Consider the following 15,481-nt stretch of genomic DNA (forward strand, 5'->3'; position numbering starts at 1 on the left):
GCTGCCAGACAACGAGCTTCTTCGAGACGAGCCTTGCATTGCGTGCAGCATAGCACAACAATAATTGCCCTCCTTGTCAGGGTGTCATTAAGTCCGGCAGAGTGAAACATGGCGTCCAGTTAAAGCGGCGGGACACACAGGGAAGGGAAGCGGCACGCTGAGCTGAGCTCAACCAGGCTGCACTGGAGAGAACCTGCACCGAATGCCAAATCAGTCAGCTGTTTACAGACTGCAGGGAGGGAGGTGAGCAGCAGGGGGAGGCGAGTGCAGAGAAGGTGTGAGGTGACCTGTGTAGGTAGCGAATGTGCACGTAAGCAGCATTCATATTGGCAGGAAGTGCTCAAATCATTACTTTTAATCATCATCATAATATTTGTACTGCAGTATTCACTTCATACACGTAGGAGTTAGCAGTTAATTACTATATTATGTCTGCGCTCTTATAAATTAATTTAACGCAACTTTACAAACATACATTCTGTCTTGTGATCGTTTCCGTTCTCGCCCTCGCCTGTCCCAAAGAGTGGGTGGTGACTCGCAGGTGGGACGCATCATGTTTCTCAGGAGTTTACGAATAATGTCTATTGACTTGAGCAAAGATTTGAGACTTTTAAAGAACCACTGACGGTTTAACACCTGGCAAAAAATCACCATCACTAGGTTGATCAAATGCAGAAAACATTTTAATAAAATGGTAACAGTACAAATAACATAACATCAACAAAAGGTTCCACATGCAGAGAGTTGATGTGAGCTGGAATGATCACACACACACAAAAAAAGGATGACAAAATGACATAAACATATCAAATTATACGTATATATTTATAAAATAACAGAAAACAAATTTCAACCAATCAGAGCAAAGTGGGCCTCTGTGTCTGTAACAGTGCAAAAGGTAGAGGACATGACATCAGCCACATGGGATGAACAATGTTGAGCAAAACACACCTTTTGACATGTCCAGGCCTGTGTGTGTGTGCGCGTGTGTGTGTGTTCAGTAATTCTCATGAGTGATAACTAAAGAGTCTAAATGTGCCTTTAAATGCATCAGTGTACAACCGCAACATCACGTCCAATTAAAAAGTCCGACTGATGGCCACGCTAACCTGTTTTACCAACAACAATACATTCAATACTGTGTATAAACACCTTGTAAAAGCCTGTGTTTGTGTAAAATGGTGAGAAAAAAAAAAAAAGTGTTTCTGTGTGTGTGGTCTTTCAGATTCATTCAGCAGGGGAACCCAGAGAGTGGCTGAAGGAGCGGCTGGATGAATGGGTATCTGAACAGATGGGCGTCGTGCGACGTGGGGCGGGAGTAATGTTTCACGCAGCCGTCCGTCGGCGGATGACAAATGCTCCTCTCTGCAGCTGTCCCAGGTAGATCCTCATCTTTGTGCTGTCACTCGTTTTCCTCACCCAAAGCTGCAGAACACAAGACAAGGGTGGATTATACTACGTGAACCAGCATCCCCTAGCTGTAGGAAGACATTTTCACCAAAACAATTGTCCTGAGAGACAGTTTGAACCCTGTGTCATGGGGGTGAGGGCGGAGTTACACCCTGGACGGTTCCTCAGTTAGGGTTAGTCAATTTGGTACAGTGGTTCTAAAAATGTGGGGTGGAGGGTTATTGCAGGGTCACACAAGGTCAAATAAATGAATTTTTTTTTAGTTTCAATTAAATAGATCAATTTTATTTGTGCAACAGAGGGCGGGAGACTGATTTGTATTTCCTTAATTTTTCGTGAGATATTCTGGAGACGCCAGCCATTTCAGAAATGACAGCTTTACATTAAGACCAGCAGAAATATGAAGGAGAACTCAGGAGGAGAAACTCCATCTGTGTTAAGCCGAGCGTCTCCATCTTCACCAGACGATTCAGAGATCCTCCTGCTGTTGTTGTGAAGACATCTCGGTGTGACAGTTTATGCTGTGGCCCAAACTGGAGTAACTATACAGAACAGTCCAGTACAGATGATGATTTAACCAGAAATGATAAATTTGAACAGACGATTTCCTCATTTAAATGACAACAAACGATAACATCAAGCAAAATAAGAATGCTGTTAAACATAAAATGAAGGATATCTCAAAATAAATAATAATAACTGTACAGTTGATGAGAATGGCAAATAGAGCGGTATAATTGTGAAATACCCTATTTCTTATTCAGCACACATTATTTTTTTTAATATGTAAAAAAAAAAAAAAACATATGATGCTACAGTGCATTGTTTCCGAAAGACTGGGTCGCAGCCCTCAGGTGGGTCGCAAATTTTTTTTTTTTTTGGGGGTCGTCTCACATCATGTTTCCCAGGAGTTTACCAATATTGTCTATTGACTTTGGTCGCCAAGGTTTGTGACTTTTAAAATATGGGTCCCCAGAAAAAAGTTTGGGAAAAAACTGATCTAGGGGCCACATAAAATTACATGTTAAGCTGTATTCGGCCTGTGGGCCTTGAGCTTGACACACGTGGGCTAATAAAAGTCCTTAATGTTTACATCACTATTCTAAAACTTGTTAAGTTACAGTCGCAAATGTATATAAAAAAAAAAACAACCCATTAACTGCAGATAAATTTCACTTCAACTGGAGAAAATCATGGCGATCGGACACTGGTGGCTATTTACAGCAGGAGAATAATGTCTGAAGTCCTGTGTGAAGTTATCATAATGATAACACGCCGTTACACAGAGCTACAGCTGAACTCGAGGGGGGAAGAGGGTTTTTTTTTTTAGAACATTGGACCTTTGTGGCAGAAAATAGATGAGTACATCAAGCTGTGCTTACACAGACTAAGGTCTCATAAGAGTCTTTTTCTGTGACATATTAGCAGCGTTGTGTTGTGCAGTAACAGTACAGTGTACAGAGCAGGAGCTCACCTCATTGGTCCCCACTGAGCTGATGACACAGCTAATCTTTGTGTTGTCCTTAGATTCCAAGTAAATGGCCTGGCTTTTGTGGTACCTGCCAGCAGAGTAGAGCAGAGCAGAAAAAGCATTAGGTCGATGTTGGCCGTGAGGAACGAGACAGACGGTAGACAGGAGTGCAGACAACAGAGGAGTTTATTATACCTAATTATGCCGTACTGAATAAACCACAGTCCTGCAGAGATGATGTAAAAGACATAATTGGACTTAGTCAAAACAACAGTCTGAGTCCAAATCGTCAGAGGAAAAAAAACTTTGAAAAAGACTTTGAATTCTGAATTTTTCAGCATAGAAAATGTGTTGAGAGTTCTGTTTTTTCGTGGGGCTGAATTTCTGAAAGATAATGTACATGTGCGACAGTCTGGGTGTGTTAATGTGCTGTTATTTAGTCCTGATAATCGTTATAATAAGATCTTATTTAAGATGAACAGCTAAAAAATAAGGGGCCATCAAAAATGGGGCAACATTGCCATCTGGTGGTCACGAACGCATCTGTCATTTGTCATCTTATTTCAGAAACGCCCCATCACAGTGAAAAAGTAATTTTGTTTGATAGAAATACTCAATATACAGTGAGAAAAGCTAGTAAAATTATATAATTTTAAATATCCAAAGACAAAATGAATCTATAATTGACAGCTATTCCCGGCCCATCGGATATGGGGGCGTTTTGGATAGAAACTTAAATAAAAGAAAACATTTTTTACCATCTTTTGTCGTAGTAAAGTTTTCCTTCTTCAATGCGTGCCTCATAGCGCTGCGATGGGTTTTCCATGGGGACTGATGGGACATGTTCTGGAGTGGAGGGCGACACTGTAAAACGACAAAAACATTAGTAAAAACGTGCGCCACAACCGTCTGGAATACTTTGCACAGCTAGAGTTGGAAGAAAGAGCTATTAGTAATTGTGTTGAAGTAAAAAAGAAAGTACCGAACTCCTAGAGGAAAGAAAAAAACACAAAAGGAAAGAGTTTTTACCTGGTCGCTTTGGTGATTTTAGCTGCAAAGAAAAAAAATATATATTTTAAAAATATATATTGAAAGAATATTTGTGTCTGCAATTGATCTGAAATACACCTAAAACCACTGACCTTATTTAGTGTTCTTAAATCTTCCATGATCTGTTCATCTGTTAGCAAATAATTTAGCTGAGGTTTGAAGCGTTAAGGAAGGAGCGTTTGTTTGTTTGAAAGGTTCAGATTGGTTCACAACAAGACTTCTACAGACTGGTTTCATCCCAGAGATTAAATATTCAAATTATACCTGTTTCAAAGATGGACCTGTTGACAAAGAGTTTTACTAAAATTATGTAATATTTAATATAAATGTAAATAAAAAATATAATATAAAAATTAAATATATATGTATATGTACTTACTGTATATATATATATACACAAAATACATATAAATATATATACATATGTTTATATATTTATATATATATACCCAATACATATAAATATATATACATATGTGTATATACACACGTATGTATATATTCATATGTATTCATAGATGTACAGTATATATGCATATAAAACATATATACTTACACACATATGTACACATATATAACATACATATATGTATCCATACATGCATATATATTTGTGTTTATAAAATCAGAATATAAGCTGCTTTGTAAATGGTCGTAGGGCACAGTAATTATGTACCATTGTGCGATTTATATTGTTTTTGACCAAATGACCATAAGAACACAAGCGTATATATGTACAGTATAAACATATATGTATAAATATACATGTGTATGTATATATTCATATGTATTCATATATACGCACATATAAAAACATATATACTTACACACATATACACATATATAAAATACATACGTATATGTATCCATACATGCATATATTCATATAGGGGAGACCGGGTATGGTTGTAACATGGGGAGAGCTGTAACACCACCAATTCCACCAATTAGGGATAAGATAGGAGTTATATGATAATTTCAGTGTTTACCCACTTCCTCCCTGATCCCACATGGTGGTTGTCAAGGTTGGAAACAGGCACATGCAGATTCTATAGAGAAAAAAATGATTTTTTTTTTGTAAGTAAATGTTTTGACCAAGACTATATTTTGTTTAGTATTTATACTATTGTACATAAAACCATATGACATTAGATTAAATTGTAGTTTCTCAGGCATAATATGATGCATTTTTCCCCTGCTAATTTCAAACCACTATGCTAATACAGTTAGCTGAACAATGGCTGACAGGGGTGGGGTGGGTTGTAACACATTTTTAAAAAGCGTTACAATCATCCCCTTACATACAACTAAGAACACTTTATCAATTTTAATACATTTTATAAAATGCCCAGGCAATGGACAAGTCAGTCAGATCAGTTGTGAAGGCACATGAAATCTGCCATGTAACACCGAGCAGAAGCTGAAAGACCAGGGGTCCAGTGATCTTCCCAGTCTAGGTTACTGGAGCAGCAACAAAGTTTTCTCTGAGGTGCAGAAGAAGTGCTGGCAGACAAATTGAAAACCTTTTTGTGTCTATGTTCTCAGGTTTCCTATTCCACTTTCTTTTAAGTTAGAAATTTTGCAAATCAACTGGCAGTGATATATACCAACACAACATCAAACACCCACAAACATGGGATGAGAAGCAGATGACAGGTCTGTCAATGGGGAGTCCAGAGGCAACCAGCCTTACACAGGCCACATTTTAATTGTTACAACTTAGGCCTTAACCCCTTGCAGGGGTTTGAATTGTGCCATTTGTAGTAAACAAATGTGGGTACTTTGTATAAAAGAGTACTCAAAAATTCTGAGTTACAGGTCCTGAAGCAAAAAGTGTTACAACCTCCTCGGTCTCTCCTATGTGCGTTCATAAACTCAGAATGCACATAGTGCACATTAACTATGTACTTTTGTGCGATTAATCGTGATTACAGGCCTAGTATTGCTAACCATGACCATGACTAGGATATCAGGTGCCGGTTTTCTCCGTTTGTCTGGAATAGGAACTGGATCATTAGGTCGTCTCCTCAGCTTCCGAGTCATGATGGGTTTTACCTCCATGGAGTCTGAAAATAAAAGAAGGCAGAGAAAAGTGAGACTAAAAATAATATATTTTTAAATGAATCCCAAGTACTTTTTTTTACCCTCTATCCACACTGCATAAAACATTCTGACTCCTTATCCTACTTAGGATAAAATACTCCCCATTACATTACACACACGCACACACACTCAGTCCACATTGCTTCCGCGTTCTGGGTCCCTTACCACCGGTGAGTTCCATTGTTAACTTTTCATTCTCAATCATTTTCTTCTTCTCCTCCAGCTCTGCGATTAGGTTCTCTTTTAGTTCCACCTTTTTATCATCAAACTCCTTCACCGCCGCCTTCTTCTCCTTGATGTAGTTCCTCTCCACCTGGTCCGTCTGCGCAGAGACGACAGACGCGGCCGGGATGAAACACTTCCTTTGTGATGCAGTGAAAATGTTGGATCGATTCGATCAAAACACCACGTTACTCACCTCCAGCTGAAGGAAAAGATCTGTAGAGGGGAAGAGAAACGTATTTGGTCAGGTAACTGTGACGACTACAAGACAATGACTTTATTAGTTCATTATTCTAATCTTCAGTCACGTCAATCAACTTTTACTTCAGTTCTTACCTGCATTTCGAAGTCTCTCCTTGTACTGCTGGTCCAACTTCTTCATCCTCTTCTGATACTCCTGCAATGTACCTACACAGGAAGTGTAATTTAAAAAAAAAAAAACTTTGTCAATAACTTCAATCTATTTTTATACTTTCAGAACAGATTATGGGTTATTTTACTGAAGGAAATAAAAGTTTTTTTCATGGGAAAAAAAGTTTTCTGTTCAACCTTTATTTTTTTGACCAAATTACACTGTGGCCATTTAGACCCAGCATCAATATGAGCTAATATTGATAGATTCACTTTGATTTATGCATTGTTTCAAATCTGCTGCCATTTGCAGTTTATTGTTGGTACCAGATGACAAAAATTTAAACTGACCAACAAACTACATATAAAGCACAGCCGGAGGATGAAATACAAAAAAAATAAATAAAAAATTCATTGTGAAAAATAAGAGTAGCTCTGACACTTTCTGACAAAATCCACTCACTTTAATATCCCACAAAAACCTGCCTTAGAGTTAAAATAAAAAAATCCTCCTTAATCTAATGATAAGAATAAAGGCCAGTGATTACCTTCCTGTAGCTGCTGCAGTTGTCTTTTCAGAGAGGCCAGTTTGTCTTGATACATTCTGGGAAAAAAAAATAGAGGTGACATTAAAATGCAAAGAATGTGCTGTAAAAATTAAGACTGCACTGCTTCACAGTGCATCAACGGAACTGAATTGAGACCAGCGAAGATGCTCAGCTCTACGCAACAACTGCAGTATTAATGCAACCGAGAGAAGAGACGTAGTAATGTGTGTCTGAAGTCTGAAGTTTTAAATGTTACGTTAAGATGCAACTTAACAATCAATCAGTTGGTTAAAAATATTTCCTTTTGTTTACCTCCTTTTTTTGCCTTTTTGTTTTGTTTTTTCAAAAATAAAACCACTGAAAACCAGATAAGCCACATATTATTGGTTAAATGGTCACAAACATAATTTCCTGTCATTTTCAACACCTAGCCTTTTCTTCTAGGAAAAAACTTGTTGCTGCCTTCACTCCCATGATGAATGTTATATGTATAATAATCACATTAGAATGTGTTGTATGTTCATGTAAATGTATTTTGTTATATTGAGCTTCCTTAAATTTCAGCAGAATTTATTTCAAATCCAAAGGTAAAAATGAACCGTATATTTTTTTTTAAAATCATTTGACATTTATTTTCCAGTTTAATTGCTTAGACGCAGTATTACAACAGTGGACAGTTGAGAAACTAACACGTACTGTTCTTTGATTTCCACATAGTCATCCTCATCGTGTTTGGCCAGATCGGTTTCACTGGCATCCTCTGTGTCTGGAAAAGAAGAATGACAGGAAGAACCTGGGATCAGATTTCACGACTTCCATCCACTTACGAACTCGCCCGGTGAATACTGTGATATTCATATTGCACGGTACGAAACATTTGGTCTAATTACGGTTAGGATTTCTTGCAATTTAGTTTAGTTTAGTCCACATGGACTGACAGACAGATGGCCAAGCAGCAGATGAAGGGATGTGCGTGGCAGTGGGAAGGTAATGGTGACAAAAAAACAGCCTGGACACGACTTCTGGTGAGTGGGATCCGGTGAGGACAAAACGTTGTACAGGTCAAATATTATAGGCCACATATTTCTGGATGTGAAAAAAGTTCGACTGCACAAAGTTGATGGGAGCAGGTGTTGAATACAACGATTCGTGCTTGTGAAGGTACACATAAGTCCTTTTTTTTAAACGAAGAATGGGACTGTCAAGCATTTTGCCGCACGGTGGCATTTATGACAAACGGTCATCGGCTAACTTGGCCCTGCTCTCATTCTCACGGCAAGTCTCTCGGGACAAAGCTAACATGGTAGTTCAGCGTCACAACACCGGCTAAGCTACTATCAGGGTATAGACGTTACCTCCGGTGCCCCCGACTTACGACAGGAGTCCAGGCCCCACGATGCGAAGCTGACACAGCATCTTTCGTTTTCGGTTAGCATTAATGCGATAGCTTCAAGTTAGCCCGGTCGGCTGTTATAAGAATATCCCTAAAATGAAGACTCGACACACTCGGATGAGTACAACACACATGATTCGAAGTCAGCTGCGACTGCACAATCTGGCAAACCTTGTACGGTTGTCATTGTCTGTCTTCTCGCTCCCTGTCTGTCTTTCTGGTTCTTTGTGGTCCGTCCCGTCTGGTTGAACAGTGTGAAAAGGACAGTTCAGTGGACACAGCACGCAGGGTTTCGCCAGCCGGGCGACCTGTCAATGCTCAGAACTAACGTTACGTAGCGAGTTGGCTAATTAACACTCCGGAGCCAACACAGTTCCCACGCAATTCTTTAACACTTGTTATTAATATTGGATATTAGGTCAGTGTAGAATTTGTATTTTTGTTATATGTGGACATTACATTATATAACAATAATATAGCTAATATTTATCGAATATTTTTATGTAATGTTAATTTTTAAAAGACGGCCGTTTTGAACAGAGTGCATATTTTAAACATTACATGAATTAATCAATCGTAAAGCTTTGGAGTTTCTTCTAGGTGGCAAACATGTTAAGTAGCAAACAAGCTAAGTGTTCGTGCTTGCAGCACGCATTGCTCTGGCTTTACGTTGGGGATTTGAAAAATCGTTTTAGATTTCTCGAAATACAGTACACGAGAATATAGGTCGCAGAAATACATAACACATGAATCGATTTGGATCTTCTGTTTCAAAGGAGTAACACGTAAGGCGACAGTGCGCGTTTCCGTTTATTTTTCTATAAGTTGACTGAGCCCAGCGAATAGGAAGCTGTGCTTGAGCGTTTACCTTCTTCAGAGTCCCTTCCCCTGAAACTCCTGTCGTCGTCGTCTTCTATGCTATCGAGCTCTTCCTCGTCGTTATAATAATCCACAACATGCGACAAAATAGTGGAAGCCATTTGTTCAATTAAAAATGTAAACAAATAGAAAATAAACAAACGATTTATGCTTTGCCAGGCGGGTTTCGGAACAGCGCCTACAACTGGCGGGACCTTGGACAATTAAGCTGTCCGAGCTTATGCCTGTAAAGAAATGTGTATTCCATCAAGAATGGACATATGGAGGACGTTTAAATATTTCAACAGCTGACATGGATATTCTTATATAATCCGATCATTCATATAGGCTTAATTTAACCTACATAAATTAATAGAATACTAATATATTTAAACAGGCATATTCACGAACACGTGTGGCTGCGGGACGTCTTTGTTTTGGCTGTTTCACCACTACTACACTTCAACAAACACGAGGGAAGTTTGTGATGCTAAGGTTATATTAGTGTAGTTATCGCCTCTAAAGTATTTTTCAACTAAATGTTTGTTGTGTGTAAGAAATCCAAACGTTAGAAAGGTATATACAATGTATTTGCATACACAAGGGTGCAGTGCTATCGGCCTTGGTGATTTATAATAGTTATAAGGCTAAATAAATGCCTTCAATAAATAAATAAATAAAGTGAGGGAGGACATGCAGACAGTTGGAGTCGGAGTTGAAGATGCAGAGAACAGGGAGAGATGGAAAACAATGATTCGCTGTGGCAACCCCTGGAAAAAAAGGGACAAAGCCGAAAGCAAAAGAAGATAAGGCTAAAGAAATGCGTTCAAATGTCCTTGCTATGCTACATATGCAATGTTATGTTACAAACACCGGAAGTTATATAAAGCCTTTTCAAAATTATAAATCCATTATAACTATAATAAAGAAATGCATTTGTTTGTTTTTAACTATTTTTTTGCATTTATATAGTACAATTCGTATTCACAACATGTTTCACAACACGACTTTCTCAAGTTCCCCCTTTGAAAGGTCACCAGAGGCGACCATCCATCTGACCATCATATTATTCACACCCTGTGTTATCACACGTTATTATAACTTCTTTACAGTCTTTTTATCCTTCCGCCTCACGGCTGTTTTTAATGTTCTGTCCCACATTCATACTATCTCTAGTCAGCACATGCCCAGTACTTATCTCACTTCCTCATTATCTCCAAACGGCTCACCCTTTTGAGTTGTTGGTGTTATTGTTTGTGTCTCTAATATGTGCATTTAGAATCAGGATTATCCTTATTACACTCCCAATAAAAAAATACTTGTGATGTCTGCCTCAGCCTCTGCTATCATTCTGTAACACATAACCTCTGACACTCGTCTCCCCCTGCATGTTTGAGGACTGTGGAAGGAAACTGGTCCAAGGAGCAGCCTGTTGCAGCAGATCTGCTGTTAACATGAGGATCAATAAGTGTAGGATTCATAAAGTTTGAATTATTGTTATTACTACAGGGGCAGGAGATCATTTTATCTAAGCTAAGACAAAACAATGCTGGAACTGCACCTTAATGTTCGTCGTTCAGTATTGTCTATGTCTGTCAGCGCACGGGAAGGCAAGGAACGTAATTTCGATACCTCTGTATGTTCTGTACATGTGAAGGTATTGACAATAAAGCTGACCTTGACCTTGACCTTGACCTTGAACTGTGTTGTCTTTGATTCAATCAGAATAACTTTATACAGAGAACTTTTAATGGCAAGGTTTTAGCAAGTAATATTCAAACTCTGCACAATATTATGTTGGTTCGGATGCAGCCCTATATTTTTATTTTTCATTGTTGATGATTAAAAAAAGTGTACTGCTGAGTTAAATAACTATTAATTTTATTAATAGGCATAATTGTTAAGTTTATTTCTGTTGCTATTTTCCACTGTATGTTGCATTAATAAAATCGTTATTATTTTTGTATTTGTATTGTCTCTCTATAATGCAAAGAAAAAAGTATTTCAGGTTTAGTTTAATATTGAATTTCACTTCTAATTTTTTCAGTAAAATGCACATATATTAAGGACAGATCATTCTTGCTCTGAAATAAAAAAAATGCATCTGTTGTTTTACAAAAAACAAAACAAAACAATAATTTAAAAAACCCCTAACATTTCAACAACTGTAAGCATGAAAGTACTCATATGTAGTGTAGCACTGTAATATAAACAGCAGGGGGACCCATTGTACCAGGGGTGACACCTACGCGGGAGCAGCGCTGGATTTCCACCACTGAAGTTGCAACAGAATCGGGATGATTCAGTCCATGCATCATTAATGAGCAGCAAAGGAATTAAGGTTTAAGAGTTTTGTTGCAAAGTGTCAATTAGTTGTTTAAACAGGAGCACGTTGAAACGACGGAAACAAAGAAGAAGCTTCACGATGCTTTGCGTTTCCGTGTTTTATGTTGTTAAACATAGAACTACTGGTATCTCTAGAGTCTGAGGTACTTTTTTAGCTGTCCAATTCAAGAAAGAACAAGTGGAAGAGAAAGAGAAGGGACGTGCACCTGCCTTTCAACGAACAACTACTTCCTTTCCGGTCGTCTGTCACGCTAAGCTGTCAAACCCTGGCTGTGGGCTGAACTGCTGCTCCGTCATTCAGGAAGTCCACACCAACTGACAGCGCTTTAACTCACAGTGACTTCAATACAACCGGAACAAATTATGGTAAATTACACCTGCTTCTTTACAACAGTCGACTTTTCTGTTGTCTAGGGGAGAAAAAAGATGAGCTTTCTTTCTTTTTACCCCCCAACCTCCTTTCCCTCTGTTTCTGTGTATTTGTGTCTACACTTGTTTGTTCACAGCTTATCCGCTATTAACACTGAATTGACACTTCCTCTGAGAGATGGCAATGAGCAACGCTACCGTAACAGGACGGTGGAGTCGTAAAAGTGAGCACAAACGGCTCCGTCTGAAGTTAGAAACGACCTGCGTCGTGTGGTTCCGTCCTTGTTTGGTCTTGTTGTATAAGAAGCAGTCATCTTAGCCGCGGTGAGCCCTGAAAGCAGCAGCAGTAAATAGCGCTGTCACATCGGCTGAAGTGTAGAAGTGCGTAGGTTTGGTAATTGTTTAGTCAAGTGTGTGTGTGTGTGTGTGTGGTTTTTTTTTTTTTTTTTTTGATTGCCGTGTCTGTGCACCTGCTGATAAATCCCCGCTCTCCGTTTGTTGGACAGTGAAGCCGCGGCGGGAGTGCGCACACCTGTTTGGTTTCGTCCTCAGCGGGTGAGTATAAACAAAACTGGTGACACTTCGTGTTTCTTTTCGTTTCTTTGACATGAAAAAGGCGACTGGATGTTGTGCAAACTTCGCACGGGAGGGAATTATTATAGCGTATCCCAAAATGTGGGTCAGTGTGCGTGTTGCCTGTCACACGGAAAGAAAGAAAAAACGATGGCACCGTCCATTGCATTCCTACCTCGTTGTTGTGAGTAGGATTTTACTATCAACGCTCAGTCACAATGGCTTTCAATTGACACCGTGCAACGTTTACGGCGCATGACACCGAACCATATTTTACTACGTTTACTATGTCGTCCTCTATCCATGAATGACACGACTACGGTTGTTTACAATCGATGAAACCGTGCGAGTGACTGTTCGTTAGCGGACATTTGTACCATCACCTGTGTGCACGGTGATGTGTTAATAGTGAATCGACACCTCAGCTGTGGAGCTGAGGCTGAGCTCTCAAACCCCAAGCTGACCCAACATGATGTCATCTCTCGTGGTGTTTGTAGAGCGCATGAGTGAGAGGCAGCAGACCTGGGATTGTCTTTGTACGTTTGAGATGTAGTACTTGATGTAGTACTCTGAGGTAGAAGATGCAGCAGCATGCCCACTAATCTAAGCACTACTACCTTATACTGACAAGGATGTCATTGTCCAGAATGTTCTTTTTCAGATACAGCCTTCTGCATAGACGAGCAAACAGGATGTAGTAAACATCCGACTGTGTTGCAATGTTATTCCAGCTTCAAGTATTTTTTACCGCAACTGCAACCAACAGCAGGTGTTTATTTAAAACATTAGTATGAAATAGGGAAAATATTTTTTTTGCAAGTTATTGTTTTTCTGTCTAAACATTTACTATAGGAAAATGTACCCACTAGGTGGCAGTAACACGGCTTATAGGGGTGGAAAAACGAAGAAAAATGATATGAGGATACATACATTTTCACTGCACAGGATGTGTTCATTGATGCATCTATCTCAAGGGTTAACTTTTTTAAAAAAATTTAGCACAATAACCATTAGTCTCCAAAAGTCAGTTTTTACATGTAACGCATGAAACTGTGACTTTTTTTTGTAATTAATGAGAAATGAGAAACGGTCTCATTTTCCCAAAAACCTCCATTCAGAGCCTGGTCACAAGTTCCTTCTGTGTCCAGGCTAGTGCTAACAGTCTTTTTCCATGTCTTTTTAACCTTGACAGCAACATCTTTCCAATATGTTGTTTGCTGTCCTTTTTTTTTTAAGACTCACCCTTAAACAACATGTTTCCAGTGTTGTTGTTGTTGTTTTTTTTAATTGGCAATGCTTTGTTGGAAGAAAATTTAACGGAGTAGGAAGAAGTTGCACCAAGTTTCCTTCTGAATGACATGTAAAACAGGTAAAGTTGGGCATTATCCATGGCTTGACTTAAGCTCCACTATGGAACATATGGCTGTGAGTCCTTATTCTGTCAGTCATGTATAATTTGTCACTTTTCAGATTATTATTTAAATGACAATAACCATGGTAAAAATGTTGCTGTCATTGAGGTCATAGTATCTCCAGTCAGACTTTTATTTGCCCTTAGCTTTTAAATTTATACAGCACAGACCTTCACTGACATCATCAAATAGATAAAGAGTTTAATGGTCAACCAGTTTACCGTGCAACTCAGAAGGGGAACAGAAACTAACACACTTCCTTATTAGAGTCTGTATCTAGGGCAGTTGAACCCTGTTTGTCAACACTGATTGAGAGGTGGATGTGTCAAATGTTGTTTGCCGATAACACACAGGTTAAGAGGGTAATAAAGGCCCTTGTCCTGTACTGCTGGACCTGAATGAGGTTGGTCACATCTGGTGACTTTAAAACCTTTTGACCTATCCACGATTCCAAACCTGCGGCCTTCGAGACCAAGAGTCTAAGAACCATGGCCTTCGTAACATTGTTGTTCACTGCTAAACCACAGCAGCTTTTAATGGGCCTTTGTTAAACACAGGGTGATGCAGTCTGTTAATGTACCATGACATCAAGCGTCCTCTCCACAGACAGCAGCAGTCATGAGCATAATGCTTATAGTCATGTCTTTTTATAGAGCCGTGTGAAAGATTACTGCCATGTTAGCCAGGGGTATCTCGTGAATTAGCACAAATCCTTTCAAGTGTGTATGTTTGCTCTGGGAAAGGACAAATCAGCTGCACTTGACAATTGGCTGATGTGGCTGGCACAGGCAGGGGGTGTGGGGAGGGTGTGAGCTGAAAATGCTACCACTTTTTCATATCAGATGTGGGCGCCTACTGTAATTAAGCTAAGTCAATTTTTTGGCTCAGCTGGCTTCCAATATTTAAGAAAAAACATTATTGACTGTCTATAAATTTCCTAAAAAAAATAAAAGACTTATTTTACTTCATTTTGCAGTAAATTGTGCGCTAAATAATCATGTATTGACTAGCAGAGACAGGATAATAAAATACCAAGGCCCTTGTTTAAAAAAATGTGCGTTAAGGTCCCTGTAGAAATCAATATTTGAATAGCATGTGTGACTCATTTTTCACCCGGGCACAGTCGGTTTTTGAACCTGTTGTATTTTTCATAAGAATAATCATAATAAAATACACAGTACGTTAGGGTCCAGAGAAAGAAATAATATAATGACAAAATTAATTGTATTGTGAGCCCTCAAAAACTCAAACATGGAAAATTGGGATTCAAGCTGCTTAATTTCTGTTAAGTATGGTACTTAAACTGAATTTTTCTGACATACTGGGTTAACAATCACACATGATTTTGTCTATCACATTTTCTTTTCTTCTAAGT

The 15,481-nt window shown here is 38.8% G+C and overlaps 2 protein-coding genes across 11 annotated transcripts in view; one reads left to right on the forward strand and one right to left on the reverse strand.

Annotated features, from left to right (window-relative positions):
* Window positions 1-648: 648 nt before the first annotated feature.
* Window positions 649-9,647, reverse strand: suds3 (SDS3 homolog, SIN3A corepressor complex component). 3 transcript variants are annotated; one of them, XM_025053068.1, is made up of 13 exons: window positions 9,417-9,548; window positions 8,720-8,789; window positions 7,852-7,921; window positions 7,156-7,211; window positions 6,593-6,664; window positions 6,453-6,472; window positions 6,200-6,356; window positions 5,902-5,997; window positions 4,024-4,085; window positions 3,911-3,932; window positions 3,640-3,745; window positions 2,885-2,969; window positions 650-1,425 (listed from the first exon to the last, which is right to left on the reverse strand). In XM_025053068.1, the coding sequence occupies exons 2-13, from the start codon at window positions 8,733-8,735 to the stop codon at window positions 1,327-1,329; spliced, it is 861 nt and encodes a 286-aa protein (XP_024908836.1). In that variant the 5' UTR covers window positions 8,736-8,789; window positions 9,417-9,548; the 3' UTR covers window positions 650-1,326. The 3 variants fall into 3 exon arrangements, with proteins under 3 accessions (XP_008334483.1, XP_024908836.1, XP_008334484.1); XM_008336261.3 differs by lacking the exon at window positions 8,720-8,789 and having other exon boundaries at window positions 649-1,425; window positions 9,417-9,647; XM_008336262.3 differs by lacking the exon at window positions 9,417-9,548 and having other exon boundaries at window positions 8,720-9,373.
* A 2,324-nt stretch (window positions 9,648-11,971) lies between these two features.
* The window catches only part of taok3a (TAO kinase 3a), a 55,865-nt gene continuing 52,355 nt past the window's right edge, over window positions 11,972-15,481 (forward strand). For 3 of the 8 annotated variants that reach the window (XM_025053066.1, XM_025053064.1, XM_008336260.3), the window contains exon 1: window positions 11,972-12,118. The gene's annotated coding sequence lies outside the window, so the exon portion shown is untranslated. Of the gene's footprint in view, window positions 12,119-12,289; window positions 12,503-12,535; window positions 12,677-15,481 lie in introns of those variants that run through there. The other 5 variants (XM_025053065.1, XM_017043157.2, XM_025053063.1 and 2 more) reach the window with 4 other exon arrangements.

This window comes from Cynoglossus semilaevis, chromosome Z (genome assembly GCF_000523025.1).
Source record: "Cynoglossus semilaevis isolate Cse_v1.0 chromosome Z, Cse_v1.0, whole genome shotgun sequence".
In the NCBI taxonomy this organism is placed as follows: domain Eukaryota; kingdom Metazoa; phylum Chordata; class Actinopteri; order Pleuronectiformes; family Cynoglossidae; genus Cynoglossus; species Cynoglossus semilaevis.